The 16,013-nt window shown below is 32.4% G+C and overlaps 1 protein-coding gene across 1 annotated transcript; it reads left to right on the forward strand.

Annotated features, from left to right (window-relative positions):
- The first annotated feature begins 375 nt into the window (after positions 1-375).
- Positions 376-13,720, forward strand: LOC117172476 (DNA repair protein RAD51 homolog 1). Its single transcript, XM_033360445.1, has 3 exons — positions 376-589; positions 6,699-7,141; positions 12,423-13,720. The coding sequence occupies exons 1-3, from the start codon at positions 497-499 to the stop codon at positions 12,913-12,915; spliced, it is 1,029 nt and encodes a 342-aa protein (XP_033216336.1). The 5' UTR covers positions 376-496; the 3' UTR covers positions 12,916-13,720.
- Positions 13,721-16,013: the final 2,293 nt, after the last annotated feature.

A 16,013-nucleotide genomic window follows, 5' to 3' on the forward strand; every position in this document is an offset into this window, starting at 1 on the left:
CATGCAGAAAACATATAAGAGTGAGAGAGATAGTGAATGGTCCATCTCTTTGACTCTTATGGGGTTTCTGCATGCAGGCTGCCTGCTTGCAGAGGCATGGAAGCACCCTTAAATATTTGAGGAGAGGAACGGTGACCTTCGACCTTAAGTCACACATACGCGTAATTTACAACGTGTAAGAAACTAGGCATGTAAAATACCTAGTAATTTGGCGTAAGAACTACGTAATTTACCTAGGGTATCTTACTTACCCATCTCTGAACACTCTTGTAAACTTTCTGCAGGTTGGCTGCCTGCCATTGCCGACAATCAAAGGTATGAAAAGGCCTTTAATTATCGACTTTTCATGTGAGTTGGTTGGCTTCACTGCCAATTCGAGAATTCTCGTTTCAATAGACGACGGTTGGGTTTCAAGTTGGAACTGTCGTATTGTTTTGATGCTCTAAGCCTGTCAGAGAATTCTTCCTGTTGTGTGCCTATTTGTCTCGCATTCATCATGTCTACGGCAGTAGCACCCACTATGTCGCTTCAAGCAGATGAAGACTTGGATGATTACAATGCTCAAGTAAAATTGCTGAAAATGTTGGAGGTAAGCTCTATGAATTCCAACTGATGCATTGTGTAAAGTTTCTGTATTTTACAATTATTTATGTTTTACACGTGCGTGCAAAATGGCTTATTTCACGCTTGTTTAACGTTCGGTAAGTGCCATGTTACACATGGTTTCCATTACCGCACGCCAGTAATAATTATTTCACACCTTCCTCCTACATAAGTAAGCCACTTTACACGCACATGTAAAATAAAATAGTATGAGCAACAAGTGTGGTTTGGCAATCGTACCCTCGTGCGACTGGACGCCGCACTCGCGGGCAATTGCCAACTTGCCACACTTGTTGCTCAATATACTATTTACCCATGTTTAGTTGTCTCAGTATGAATAAGTATCTTCAGTTTCCTGATTAATGTTCTAAATTTTTGTACCTGCTCGCAGATTGTTTAAGAGTGACAATACTCGATGAATTGCTTATACTATATATTTGACAGGTTTTCACGATTTCCGGTATTGAAGTAAAAGTTTATGATAATGACACGGCGACTGACACTTGCGGGCGTTAGGGTTGCTAGTGCGCATGAACATACACATGGTCATAATACATTTTCGAGGTGTTTAAAACATTATTTTCTTCATGACAGGTGTATATGTGGCATTTAGATGTAAAAATAAAGCAGCACATCGTTTTTAACATAACAAAAAAACTAAGCAAACTGCACATAATGTGTATTTGCGTACAAGGCAAGTATTCTCTCACGGTGCTGCCCTCTATGATGAGCTTGATCAGTATAAGGTATGAGGCACATGTTTCGCATGACAAATACGTCAGTCAACGAAGGATTTCAATTAAAAAATAATAATAATTTGCTAAATAGTTTTGAACCCCTTCTGTGGTGTGGAGGTGAATAGATTTTTGCGTTATATACAAGTTTTTGAAACTGTAAATGCTGGGGGTCCTATTTTTTCACCACTTTGCCCAAGAAAGAAAATTGTAGAGTTTTCTTGCGATTAAAAAATTTGTTGATGCTTCGCAAAGCTAAAATGAATATAAAAAAAACGCTTTTTGCGTTTTCTTTTACAAACATCGCTCGTACCCAAAAATTACTGAGGACGAAAATAATCGGGGATTAAAAAATAAATCTTTTATTTTTAAGGAATTTTTCCAAGGTAATAATTTTTTCAAATATAAAATCATGCTTAATCTCAGAAAATCATGTAAATTCATCTTGAGTGAGCGTCTGTCATTCTTAAATCAGTCTCGTTAAGAAAATTAAAATTTTTGAATAATATTAATAAATTAAATTTTAATAGGCTGTGCAAACTTCGTTAGATTATGCCGAGAATGTTTAGAAAAAAAGATAATATCTTAATTCCCAATCGTGGGTTATTGATTCAGTTAATTAAAGTTTATTGGAGACGTGTTTTCATAATTTAATGTTTTGTAATAGGAAAGAGTCATTCGCGCCTTTTTTCTTCGTTTTCCAGGAATCAAAAGAAGGGTTAAGGGCATGTTACACAGCTAAATACCTATATTACCGACCTCACTTTATCAGTTCACTGAATCTTTTTTTGAACCTAAGAACTTTTTTTGTGAATAAAATATCTAGCTGAAACTTTGGAAAATGTATTAGAGTACAATAAAGTACGTTTAGGTACTGCATTTTCGTAGGAATTTCACTAAAAATTATTTCACCTTTTTTCTGAACCTCGACATTTTTTGAACGTTCGAATTTTTTTAGACATAAAATATCGGTCTAAAACTTTAAAAAATGCAAGAGCCGAAAGAAAACTACGTTTAAGTACAAAGCTTAATGATAAAAGATGTAAAAAAAAATTTTCAACTATCAATTTCATCGGCATCAGCCGGTAACGTTGTACACGAAAATACGAACCCTGGCGGGCACTAGACGAGGCTCTAGAAGGTTCGTATTTTCGTGTACAACGTTACCGGCTGATGTCGATGGAATTGATAGTTGAAAATTTTTTTTTGCATCTTTTATTATTAAGCTTTGTACTTAAACGTAGTTTTCTTTCGGCTTTTGCATTTTTCAAAGTTTGAGACCGATATTTTATGCCTAAAAAAAGTTCGAACGTTCAAAAAATGTCGAGGTTCAGAAAAAAGATGAAATAATTTTTAGTGAAATTCCTACGAAAATGTAGTACCTAAACGTACTTTATTGTACTCTAATACATTTTCCAACGTTTCAGCTCGATATTTTATTCACAAAAAAAGTTCTTAGGTTCAAAAAAACATTCAGTGAACTGAAAAAGTGAGGTCGGTAATATAGGTAATTAGCTGTGTCACATGCCCTTAAGGTCACGGTAATTTACGTTTGGCTGTCGTTCACAAGGGCGGGGGGGGGGTCTGAACTTTTGTACACGAATTTACAATAAATTTAATTTCCAATTTCATTTTTAATTGATAAAGTGAATCAAATTTGCCTACAAATGAAATCTCAAATTAAAGCTATAACCCTCTGATGGTGCCCTGGGTGTGCAGCAATACAGAGGTAGTATAAAAGTGAGAATTGTGGAAAAAATATGAAGAGGGGAGTGGGGGTAGGGGTCGCTAAGTTAGGGGAAAAATAAGGCCCTATTTTCAGACATATGGCCCTACTCAGTAGTCTGCATCTATTAGAGTTACAAGCATTTTAAGCGCGTTGTGGGTATATATTCACAATCTTCAGATTTGAAATATAAGTATACTTTTTGTATGACAAAACAACTGCTAGTACTACCTTACAGTTGGAACTGTACAGCTTAAGAATCCCTATGATTTTTCAAATTTCACAAAATTTTAAGTAAATACCCGAAGAAAACGCGATTTTTGCCATTTTTGATTATTTTCGTTCTTTTTCTAAATTTATTTTGTTTAAAATTTTACTATCTTTTTCCTAATTAAAATATCAAAACCAAACTTGTACAGCTGTATTCCTGACATTCTAGAGATTTTATTCCACCCCTGAAAAGTTAAAAAATATGTATTTTAAACAGTTTTTATCTCTGAAATAAGTAATGGGTGGCTTCACACCCAGTGCGAGGCGGGAATCGAACCCGCAAGCTGAAGGAGTGGGTCCAAAGCCTACGCTTTAGCCCCCACGACCATCGTCCCACTTTAAATCATTTAATGGTAATTCTATAAATTAGAAAAATTTAGTTTGCAAATCTTCAAAATTGAAGATTTTTTATTTTTAAATCTTAAAAATCAAATCTCCTCAAAAAAAGGTACAAATTACATGCCATTAAAATATAGATTTTGAAAATTAAATAATTTTTTTAATCCAGTATATATTTATTAAATTTAAGAATTTTACATGTTAACTCTTCAAAATTGCGGATCCTTGAATCATAAATCTATTCAAATTCATAAATTCTTAATTTTAAAAACTCGCACTAAAAAATTCTGTAATTTTAATTATTTAATTTCAAATTTTCTTCTTTTTAGAACATTTAGAATTGAAAACTTAATCTCAGAAATTATAGAAATCATCGAAATTCCTATTCATGAATCTTCAAAATTCAAGAAAATTGCTTTGTACTTCTTCAAAATTGCAGAACATTAAATTGTAAATCTTTTAAATTAAAGGGTTTTTAGTTTTGAGAGCTTAGAATTAGAAATTTGGTAATTTTTCAGTTTCACAGTTAAATATAATTATAATTTTTATTTGAAATTTCTTCAGTTTGGAAGTTTGAGAATTGATAACTTGATTCATCTTTAAAATGTTCAAAATCTAAGAATTTTAATTTAAATATCTTAAAGATTAAGCAGTTATTGAGCATAACTCTTTTATGCTACATATTTTTCAATTGTAAATCTTTTAAAATTTAAGAGTTATTTGTTTTGATAATTTGCGATAAAAAATCCTGTAATATTAATTATTTACTTTCAAAATTTCTTCTTTTTGTAAGATTTACAATTAGAAACTGGACTGTTAATTTTCTAAATCATCCAAATTTAAGAATTTTCCTTTCTAATTCTATAAAACTGAAGTACTCAATTACAAATCATCCAACTATTGGCGAATTTTGAATTGTAAACAGCCAGAATGGATATAAAATCCCACATTCAAATATTAATTTCTGTCTTTACTTCTAGTTCCTGCTGGGATAAAATCTTACATTCAAATGAAAGTTACAAATTACTGAAAGCCAATTAAAATTAAATTAAAGTTTAATGAAAGCCGAGGTAGCTATTTTAATACTTATTTTAATGTATGATTAGTTATATTTTATAGTACTTTCAATTAAAATATACATTTTATTTTGATAATTAGCCCTAATAATAATTATGTACAATAATAACAATAATAATCACTCTTTTTCAATGCTATTATATAAGATTGTACTCACAAATTAAATTAAATTAAAAAACATTAATTAAAATTCTTCTCGTGCAATTAGACCAAAATGGTATACAATAAATATAAATGGAGAACGAAATCTGCGTTGGGCTAAAAAATAGTTTTCACTGAAATCTCTCTTTCAAATTTTAATTACAACATTTATTTTAATTTCAATACGCTCACCTTCTATTGAAATATGTCACATTTTTACAAAAGGTTTCTTTATTTTCTGTAATTATTATAAAACTTGTAATAAAATATGTTAATGGCTCAATTCTTAAACCTTTTAAGCATTATATTAACTGTTTCTTATTAATTTTTTAACCACTTATTACTCACTAAATATTAATAGACACCATAGTCATAGTATCGCTTATTTCAATAAATATTTATTAAAAAAATTTGAATAATATCACTTAAAAATTTGATTTTTATACATTGTTTCAATTGTGTGAAATATATGAATATTATTAAATATATCGTTTATATTTATTTTGATATTGTTAAATAAAATAATATTTTCATATTATATTTTATTTTTGGGAAGGATATAATGTCATCCAAGCCGGGCGAGAGGTTTAATGACCGTGAAGGGCTAGGAACCAGTCGAACATCTGGCGAGCCCTGACTTCTGGCTAGAACTGCCGTACACATATGGTTGAGGACCTTTTAAAGTATCATTATAAAGCGATCCCCTGGGTATCTGTGAAAAATTCGACTTTCCGGAATTTTTTTTCTCAAATCCTTCATTGAATGGACTGCAGAGCGATTCTCGAATCTACGTGCGCTAGAGAGAGCACGCTCCACAAGCAACCACCACGTATTTCTATTAGTGAGTAAATGACAATGATGGTGGAAAAATCCCATCTCTGATTTCTGTTGCCTAGTTCCTTTTTTAGTCTCAGTAAGTCTCAGTTCGTTACGAGAACTCTCGCTCCAGCCGGCTGGTGCGGCGAAATCCCTGTCGGAAAGATTCGTAACTCTATCGGGAACACTCGGGAGATCTGTTTTAAGTGCCGCGTGATTAACTTTTCGAGGGAGCCTCGTGGGAAGTCACAAGAAATCTGCTGTTAGTCCGAGAGAGGTATTTACGAAGTAATCGTTATTCCGGTGACAGTCATTGTTAGTATGACTATCCTGATTTCTGAGTGACCAGCCCCTCGTTGAAAAGCGAAAAATTAATTGAAATAATTTAACAAATTTGCATATCAAGGCAGTTAAGTGAAAATGTGTCCCATACCCATACGAGTAGATGCGAGAAGAAAAAAATTGATTTTACAAAACCAATTTGCGATGTCTAAAGTGTGTGTATTAAGGACAGTGCGAACTTTATTTTGTGAATTCAATTTTTTCCTCGCTTGTGCTCGCCCCTTCCCCACCAACCCGTGAAGTATTTAATCCTTCGCAAGCTATACCTAGCCAATTTCATAACTTATCTAGTCCGCTCTCTAGTCATAATGTAGAAAATTAACAGTATTTTTCTGAACTGCTATTAAAATTTCAAGTCGAGTCATTCGATTGAAAACAGTGTTATCTTCTACACATTTTATTTTAAATATTTCGAATTCAGTAGAGGCCCACTTAAATTGTTCTAATTTGCAGTTTTCTCAGTTTTAATCACTTCAAATTAAAACGTTTTCCGCGTTGATAGCTTGATTTTTTCTTTTTCATTTTAGTAGCATACATTTCTGCAAACCGGAATAAGATTGGGATTTTCTTTTGCAATTTAACGCCCACCCTGTGTATCTTCTTGGTAGATATAGTGTTAAGCTAATTATATTTCTTTTTTTATTCTGCAGGGTAATGGCATCAATGCTGGGGACATAAAAAAATTGGAGGAGGCAGGTTTTCATACTGTTGAATCCGTTGCATACACTCCAAAAAAGGCTCTGCTTCTTATCAAAGGAATCAGTGATGCAAAGGCGGATAAGATCCTGCAAGAAGCTTCGAAGCTTGTAGTGATGGGCTTCAAAACGGCTACGGAAATTCATCAGACTCGAGCCAACATCGTCTATATCACAACGGGTTCGCAGGAATTAGACAGACTTCTTGGAGGTGGAATAGAAACCGGCTCTATCACCGAGATTTTCGGAGAATTTCGTACAGGAAAATCTCAAATCTGCCATACCCTTGCTGTTAATTGTCAGTTACCAATTGACATGGGAGGGGCCGAGGGTAAATGTCTCTATATTGACACGGAAGGAACTTTCCGGCCTGAAAGATTGATAGCAGCAGCTGAAAGGTATGCGTTATTTAAGTGGTTTAAAAAATTTCATGACACTTGAAGAGACTTGCTTGCCAATTTCAATTTCGGGATTCTCTGATTTTTTTTAGGTTTCGAATTCTAATTTATTTAATTTAAAAGGCAGCTTTGAAACTGTGCATTTTTTGATGATTCACTGTAATATCATTGTAGATTTAAACTTATCCAAATCAATGGCTTCTACGAATATTATGCTATTATTCCGTTGCCGTTACAAAAGCGACTATCATCCCATTACGAATAAGCACTAGTCCATCATTCATTTGTAATTTGTATTGTATTGTAATTTGTATTATAGTTTGTGATGTAATTTATGCTCCTATAACTTTCAAAACAAGAAATTTTTAAAGGTTTTTATTTCTCTTAACACTACAGCCACAACACAGCGATTTTTCGCGCAGGTGTAAGAAAAAACTATAATTAATTTGAAGCTGATTATGTTCATTTAAATTTTACATATAGAGGAGGTGGATCAAATATGTTATAGGCGGTTTTTTTTACATGCAAAACGTGTAGTTTATTAAAAATAGTAGGAACAAAGTACTGTTTAGGTGAGTGACAAATAGTGTCAGTTTCGCTTTTTATATGCGTTTGTGTGTGCATAACCCTCCTAGGCACAACAATTTTACAGTAAGTACTTAAACCTAGGCTCCTAATACGTAGACTGATAACGCAAGGATAATAGAAAATAAAAGCATAGTGCGTAATAAACACTAAAGTTAAGGAAACAGCGAAAATAAAAACTATTCTTAGTTAAACAAGAATATACAGCCGAACAGATCTTAACACTACTGCGAAAATAAGAGTGCATTCAATCTGTTCGACTAACATAGAGTAGCTATATTAAACAAGTACTGATTTTATGGAAAAACTGCTAGATGTATACAAATTGAATAGGTTTGTAGCGTATCATACTTGTATGCGTATGTGTGAGACAAGTTTTAGCATATGCGATTCTTGCAAGAGGATCGATTCTTGAATCCGAAACATAGGAATCTGTTCAAAAAATCTATCTTCTCCAGAATCGAAATCGAGCGTCCCTAGGCTAGTTTAAACGAAAAGCATGGTAACTTAATTTGCATCATATGTCAATATGTAATTTCGAACAGAGATTTCGTCCTCAGATGATCATGAAATTCCTGGCCATCAATGTTATTGTTATCAGGTTTACAGTCCACATGGTTTGATGATTGGTATTCACTGTTAATTAGATCATGATTGGAAAGTCAGCAGGTCCCGTCAGTTTGGTGAGTAGAATCATGCAAAAGAAAGGACAAACCGGCGGAAAAAATCACACATTAACGAATTCGCTTGATTATGTGTTGTATTTAGATTCGTTTTTAAAGTTCCCATTAAAATGTTGTTACTGTAATGATGAATATGCGTACATATCTGATGTTGGTTGAATTTTGCGACTATGATAGGCGGTCACCAGACGTCTTACGGATTCGATCCAGTTCGATTGAGTACGAAAATATTTAGGAGATTGTCATTAGCAAGGAGGGCACCAAGAGTATTAGCAATGTGGCACATTATTTTGGAGATATTCCCTGAAGGATTGTGTAATGAATCGTGTATCTCCAGCGTGTTGGCAAGCACAGCCTGTTTGAAAGAATGACATTTACGCACGATATAAGAATGTTGTGAGGCTTGAGTAAGTTCATACTTCATGCGAGCCTTAGAGTCCTCGTTACACTTCAATGTCAGACACGTTCGATGCTATCGTCATGTTAACAGTACTAATCCGGCATGCATTCGTGGCGATGTTCTCCTTGATTTTTTTTGACGTAGGCCTCATCAAGTAAAACATTGGAGCTTTCCTGATTGACTCTAGAGGTGTCAAAAAGAGATGTCAACGGCTTTTTTGTTGTTGTTCCCTCGAGCAGCTAAGGAAAAGAGTTCTCGCGGGACTGTAAGCAGGTCTGTCCAGAGAGGGGAGTTCGACTCAAACAACACATGTTTTAGCCATGAGAATCGTCATAACTGCACGAAAAACGATTTGGAATCTTAACCCCACCACCAACCTCCACTCGCTGCCAGAAAGGCTTCATGTAGTCCGAGAGCCACATAGGAGAGGTGGTATGACCTGAAATGTTCCCAGAATTTTTTTAATGGATATGGTGCAGAATTGTCACCTGAATCCAACGGTACGAGATGCTTTCGCGAACTGACACGCGTTTTCGGGATATTGTTAATTAAACATTTTTACATAACTTATGCTATATCTTCTAAAATTGTCGATATATTGAGAGATTTTTTTTGAAACTGTTAGGTCTTATTGAAATAAACCATTTTTATCATGTGTAATTTTTTTCTGCTTCTTAGTTTTTGCAAAAAACGCGAACAAAATATAATATAATAATCGATTTTTATCCATTGTTTATTGGTCTTTTGAAGATTTTCCTTCAGAATTAGATTGATTGTGTTAAGACGCTAGCAATTTCTTTGGCACATTTTTGCATCTGATTGATAGTTTATATAAAAAAAACCGCAAAAAAGATTTGCAACAAGGTTTCTTTGAACCCGATTGTCGCCGAGATTTATTAAAATTTTCACATTTTGTTTAACCATAGAGGGAAAAAGTTTGTCTGTGACTTTTTCCCGTATCTCAAATAGTTTATTTAAAAATTAAAAAATTAAGTTAAAGGGAAATATATCGTTGAATATCTACAGTGGGAGAAAATATTATCCGATTTTTGTCAATCTTTTGTTGATTTTCTCGAAATAATATAATGAGGTTAATTCAGCTTATTGAAATTAGACTAATTAATATTGTACAAAATTTTGATTTTTCTCAATCGACACTCGTGTAACAACGGTAAAATATTTGGACCTTTTCCTTTCTTAGTGCGGCTCCCCATGGCTAGCAGATTAGTGCCGCTCGAGTGGACGGTTTTTGCCTTGCGTGCCCTTCTTATTGTTTGAAATTTGAGCCAGCGGGGAAAATCAAAATTTTGTACAATATTAATTAATCTAATTACAATATGCTGAGTTAGCATCGTGATATTATTTCGAGAAAATAAAACAATATATTTTCCTTCAATTTAATTTTTTATTTTTAAACAAACTATTCGATATACGGAAAAAAGTCTAAGACAAAATTTTTCCCTTTATGACTTCTTCAACAGAATGAGAAAACAAAATGTGAAAATTTTAATAAATGTTGCCTACAATCGGGTTCTAAGAAACTTTGTTGCAAATCTTGTTTGTGGTTTTTTTTTGGTATAAATTATCGAACAGATGCAAAAAACCCATAAACAATGCATAAAAATTGATTATTATAATGTGCTTTTTGGCGGATTTTTTCAAAAACTATGAGGCAGACAAAAAATAGCACCGGACAAAAATTGTTCATTTCAATTAGAACTGCACTATATCCATTACAAAAATTTCGGGGACCTATTTCCGCGGACCAAACGGGTCCTGGCTCCCGAACTAGAGGTTGTTCGTGGCGCGGTGCCAAGTCACGCACATTGCAGAATTCAGTACCGCAGGTAAGTTTTGAAGTTGGTGCTTTAGGGCGACTAATTTGAAATGCAATATTTTTATTATAATGCTGTAAATGTAAGATGTAACTCGAACGAAAGAGAAATATTAACTGATATCCTGAGCTTGGAAAATTATATCTTTTTTCTACAGTAATATGATTTTATCAATATTGCAACAATTTCAAAATATGAAGTTGATATGATTACATTTTACTTTACAATAATAAATGAAGGAAATGTATAAGCGCCATAACTTTCAATAGGTATGTTGCAAGATCCTGATTTCAAATAATTTTGACAATTTCTTTGTAAAGTGTAAGCTAATGTTTAAAAAATGTTAAAATCATTGCCCTTCAATATTTATAAAAGTTTATACATTGAATGTGAATTTATTTCCATGAAACTATTGGCTTCGAAAATTTATTTCCATCATTTTTCAGACAAAATATGATGTATTTTCCCTATTTGTAAGACTGATGCATTCTTTACTGCTAATATATTAATTAATTAAATTCCAAATTACTTCATTTTATTTTAAATGCAGTCGCCCTAAGACACCTTCCGAGATACTATGTTTCTACAGCATTGGACACCTCTCATCCATTTCAGAAACCAACTACCGCCGAAGCTTAGTAGAGAGACTGGTTGTAGAACTCAAACAAATGTGGATAGAGTCGAACTCCCCTCTCTGGACAGGACTGCTGTAGAGGATATTTTTCTTGGAAGAGCGCTGCCCCCACCAAGTTCCTCCGCACCTCGAGACTTTTGCATGATCTGCCTCTCAATAAGTCGCTCTTAGCTGCAAATTGGAAAAAAAATCCTTAAAATCTTCCAGGTTCTTTTTCGATAATTTTGGAAATATTTTAAAATCTTTTTAAATTTACTAGAACAATAATTTAAAAAAATGAAAAACCATTTTCAATTTTCCTAAGAGTCTTAAGAACATGTTTTTAATCTTTTGAATCCTTTCAACATTCTTCAAAAAATTCTGAATTTTTTGTTTGAAATCTGCAAAAATCTACATTTTGTTTTAAATTCGGCTTTGTTTTAAATTCTATAACTAAAAGTTATAGAAAAAAATCAATTAATTTAAAAATATATTTAAAAGTTCTTCTACACTTCTCAAGATTCTGAAATAAAATTTGAAAGCTTTTGAAGGATGCTTAAACTACTAAAAATGAAAATAATTTAACTTCTAATTTAAGAACTGTTAAGTTTTAAAAAAATCAATGTTTAATGTGTCTATCTTAAAATTACTGAAAATATTATAATTTACAAATTTTAAAGTTAATTGCTTGATTTTTCTATTTAAAGTATTAAATATGTTAACGTGGATTTATATTTTTGGAATTTAATCTGAATCTTTGAACTCTATAATGTATAAAAGTTCTAAATTTTGTAGTTTATATAGATCGTTTTAATTTCATTGACCATGAAATATATTTGCGAATTTTGTAACCAAATTCTTGTAGCAACCCTGTCATTGTGATGTAAAAACTTGACGATGTTCTGCTGAAATCAGCATTCTCCCTCTTGAGATATTAAGTAGTTTAAATATATAGAGCGGTACATTTAGTAAGCATAATGTAATTCTTGAAGATTCTTCTTTTCTTTTTCTAAAAATGCAAGCGACTTTTAAGGAAAATTTGTATTTACTACTAAAAATTAAATTAGAAGTATTTTATTTTGCATAGTTAATTGACAAATTATGCGAAGTAAAATTGTTTAGATCCTGATTTAAGAAATTTATTTAAAATTTGACAATTTTACAGATATAAGATCAGTGGAGATTCAGTGCTTGACAATGTGGCGTGTGCGCGAGCATTTAATACGGATCACCAAACTAAGTTGCTCATAGACGCCACTGCGATGATGACGGAATCGAGATACGCGTTATTGATCGTGGATAGTGCTACAGCTCTTTATAGAACAGATTACTCTGGCAGAGGAGAGTTATCCGCTAGACAAATGCATCTCGCGCGGTTCCTCAGGATGTTACTGAGAATAGCAGATGAGTTCGGAGTCGCAGTTGTCATCACCAATCAGGTTGTTGCTCAGGTAGATGGAGCTGCTAGTATGTTTGGCGGTGACCAGAAAAAACCCATTGGTGGCAATATCATTGCTCATGCTAGCACCACTAGATTGTACTTGCGTAAGGGTAGGGGTGAGACCAGAATTTGCAAAATATATGACTCGCCCTGCTTACCCGAAAGTGAAGCGACATTCGCAATCAATGCCGATGGCATTGGTGATGCGAAGGAATAATTTTTTATGATGGGCCAATAATAATATTTGATTTTATTCATTATAGTCCTTTTTCATTAACAGTATAGTATTTATTAAAGATTATATAAGATTCTATAATAGATTGCAGAAGCTAAACAGGGTTTGAAACGAATTGAAAGAATATTTTGATAAGGTTGTTGCAGTTACGCTTTTTTGTTTTTTTCAAATGACAGAAATCCTCAAAGATACAGATCCTTAAAGATAAATCATATAATAAGATAATTTCATATGACTTAAAAATTTATTGAAACGATTTGTTTGGTTCGTTTCAAGCTCTAGTAAACAGACAATAAATAATTGGGTGGGCCGTCCCATAAATCATTTTGTTTCCAAGCCCAAAGGCTTTATGTATATTTTTGTGAAAGTCTTAATATCTGTACAACAATATAAATGAAAGCTTTAATTACTTTTGTATGTTAATTTCATTTTCCATATGTGTAGAAAGTTATGAGTGAGAAAAAAATGTAACCTATCTGAACAAAATTGTGATGAAACCGTCGAGTTGTTTTTTTTTACTAATGCTTAGAAATATTTAACTTTTAACGCTGACATACAAAGCACCAGTCGATAGGTGCAAATAAGACATTGTCATCATGTGGAGAATACAAATTCTTAATATAAAAAAATCTTACTACTTCAATCTGAGTCACGCCCATTCTTTGTATGCTAAAAATGATGGCTCAGTGTTATTTGCACCCATTCGAGTGACGCTTCTGTATGTTATATAGTCATTTATATCTTATAATTTTAGAACAATAAAATTGATTAATTTTCTAGTTTCGAAGATAATTGTCATTAGTTATTCCAGGGGAGTGGCACGATTTTGGCTTTTGCATTAGAGGCGCGAGTCAGTTTTGTGAAGAGCGGTGAGTCTTGAAACATTGGCGCCACCGCTGCGGCACCCGGTCTGCCCGTCGACTGTTATTATTTTGCATGTAAAAACTTGTGAAATGTCATAACTCTATCGTCTTTTCGGCGTATTTGAATCATTTACGAATAAATGTGTAATCAAAATGGGTGGACATCGATGCATAGATCCTAACTGTAAATCAGGAAACGACTCAGCCCGTTCAAGTGGAATAAAGAAAGATTTTTTCTGCGTTCCCAAAAATGAGGTTTAAAGTGGGCAAGAAGTAATTAAGCATAACAAAAAGGATTTTATTATTAAACCTGGACATTTAGATTGTGAAGATCGCTTTTTAAAGGATCAGATAATTTGGAAAAAGAAGTTTCAGCTCCTCATGGAACAGTTATGATGGTAAGTATTACGATTTGTTTATACTAATGTCCTTTTAACCTAAAATAATAATCGAGTGACTGAAGATTTCATGGCAACATTATTTTTTAAATTTTAATATAATCTTGTTACTGAACTTTTAGATTATTGCGATAGTTTGTAAAATTATAGTTTTAATAGATTTGGAATTTAAAAAATATTTTAAAACACTTACTATCGTAAGAAAAATGTAAAAGTAACATTAATAACAGTTTTGAATTATCGCTGAGTTTCAACATTTATGTACAATTACATTAATTTATTAATAAGTTCAAGTATTAAAGTTAATTAAAATGGTAAAATAATTATTCTGTTTGCAGTCAGAACGGTACGAGAAACCTAAATTAAAACTAGGGCTTTCGAAATCGCATTTTCCAAACTGTCTCGAGCATTTGTTTGAAGGCTGCCGAAAAAAACCTTCGTCTCATAAATCGCAATTTATTGACACAGGATTTTGAAATGTCTGATAAAAAAAGTCAGCCTTCAAACAATGATCAGGGCAGTTTGGAAATTGAGATGGAAAAACCCTCAGTTTTCATTTAGGTTTCTTTTGCCATTATGACTGCTCATTATATACTTATTTTAGGTTAAAAGGACATCAGTGTAAAAAAAGGTAATACTTACGATCATAACTGTTTCATCAGGAGCTAAAACTTTCTTTTTCAAAATTATCTGATCCTTTAAAAAGTGATCTTCACATCCTAAATGTCGAGGTTTAATAATAAAATCCTTTTTGTCACGCTTAATTAGTTGTTGCCAACGTTCTAACTCATTTTTTGGAGCGGAGAAAAACACTTAACTCCGATTGAGCGGGTAAAGTCGTACCCTGCACGACAGTTCGGATCTATAAATCGATGTCTTTAATCAATATTTAATTCATATCTCCATAGTTTAATTCAATTTTTAAATAAATAAATGACTAGATGAACAGTAAATTTAATAGCTTTAATAATTATAATCTTTTCACTATCTTAATGATTAATACAATATACTAAATATTAAAAATTATAATTTTTATAATTTCTTGTATATTTTTATTCTAATGTAATAATACGTTAATATCATTCAAGTAATTCAAAATAGAAAAACCATTATTTATATTAACATTTTACAACTTTTAGTTAGACCTTTAAAACGTAATCTTTTATTTTACCATTTTACACTGCTTGAAAATTAAAAACCTTAAAAAGACATTTCCAGTGTATTTAAGGTATATTTTTTAATCCTAATCTAGTTTAACTCGAGCTCAAAATTTTAAAACATCCACAAATGTTCAAAATATTACAAAAACTGAGAAAAATATTAAAGCTCCCATGTTTCTTATCAGCTGTCATTAAAATGTAGGGCGCCGCACTAGTGGCGCCCTTGTTTCAATGTCTGCCGTCCTTCACAAAACTGACTCTGTTCATTAGCATGGCGAGTGAACCCCTTGGTTATTCCCAATCCATGCCTTAAACACAATTCTGATTTGTATATAAACTCGTCCAAAAATTGTAAATGATCGTATAAGGACTGGGCCAAGAAATTCCTATTGTTTATTATTCATTTAAATATAATTTGGGACGACTAAAAAATCTCAAATAAAATTCCCGAATTAAAAAAATTCAGAAAAATAAAATTTCCGAATAGTAAAATTCCGATGGTAAAAGAACCGAATAATTAAATACTAAAATAATAAAACTCCCGAATTTAAACAATTAATTTTTTTATAAATAACATTTATTGATTAAAAGTACAATAATCAAAGTTTCTAAAATTGCTGCTTGATTTAAAAATAACAATGATTGAAATTTTCATCCAG

Source organism: Belonocnema kinseyi, chromosome 5, assembly GCF_010883055.1.
Source record: "Belonocnema kinseyi isolate 2016_QV_RU_SX_M_011 chromosome 5, B_treatae_v1, whole genome shotgun sequence".
In the NCBI taxonomy this organism is placed as follows: domain Eukaryota; kingdom Metazoa; phylum Arthropoda; class Insecta; order Hymenoptera; family Cynipidae; genus Belonocnema; species Belonocnema kinseyi.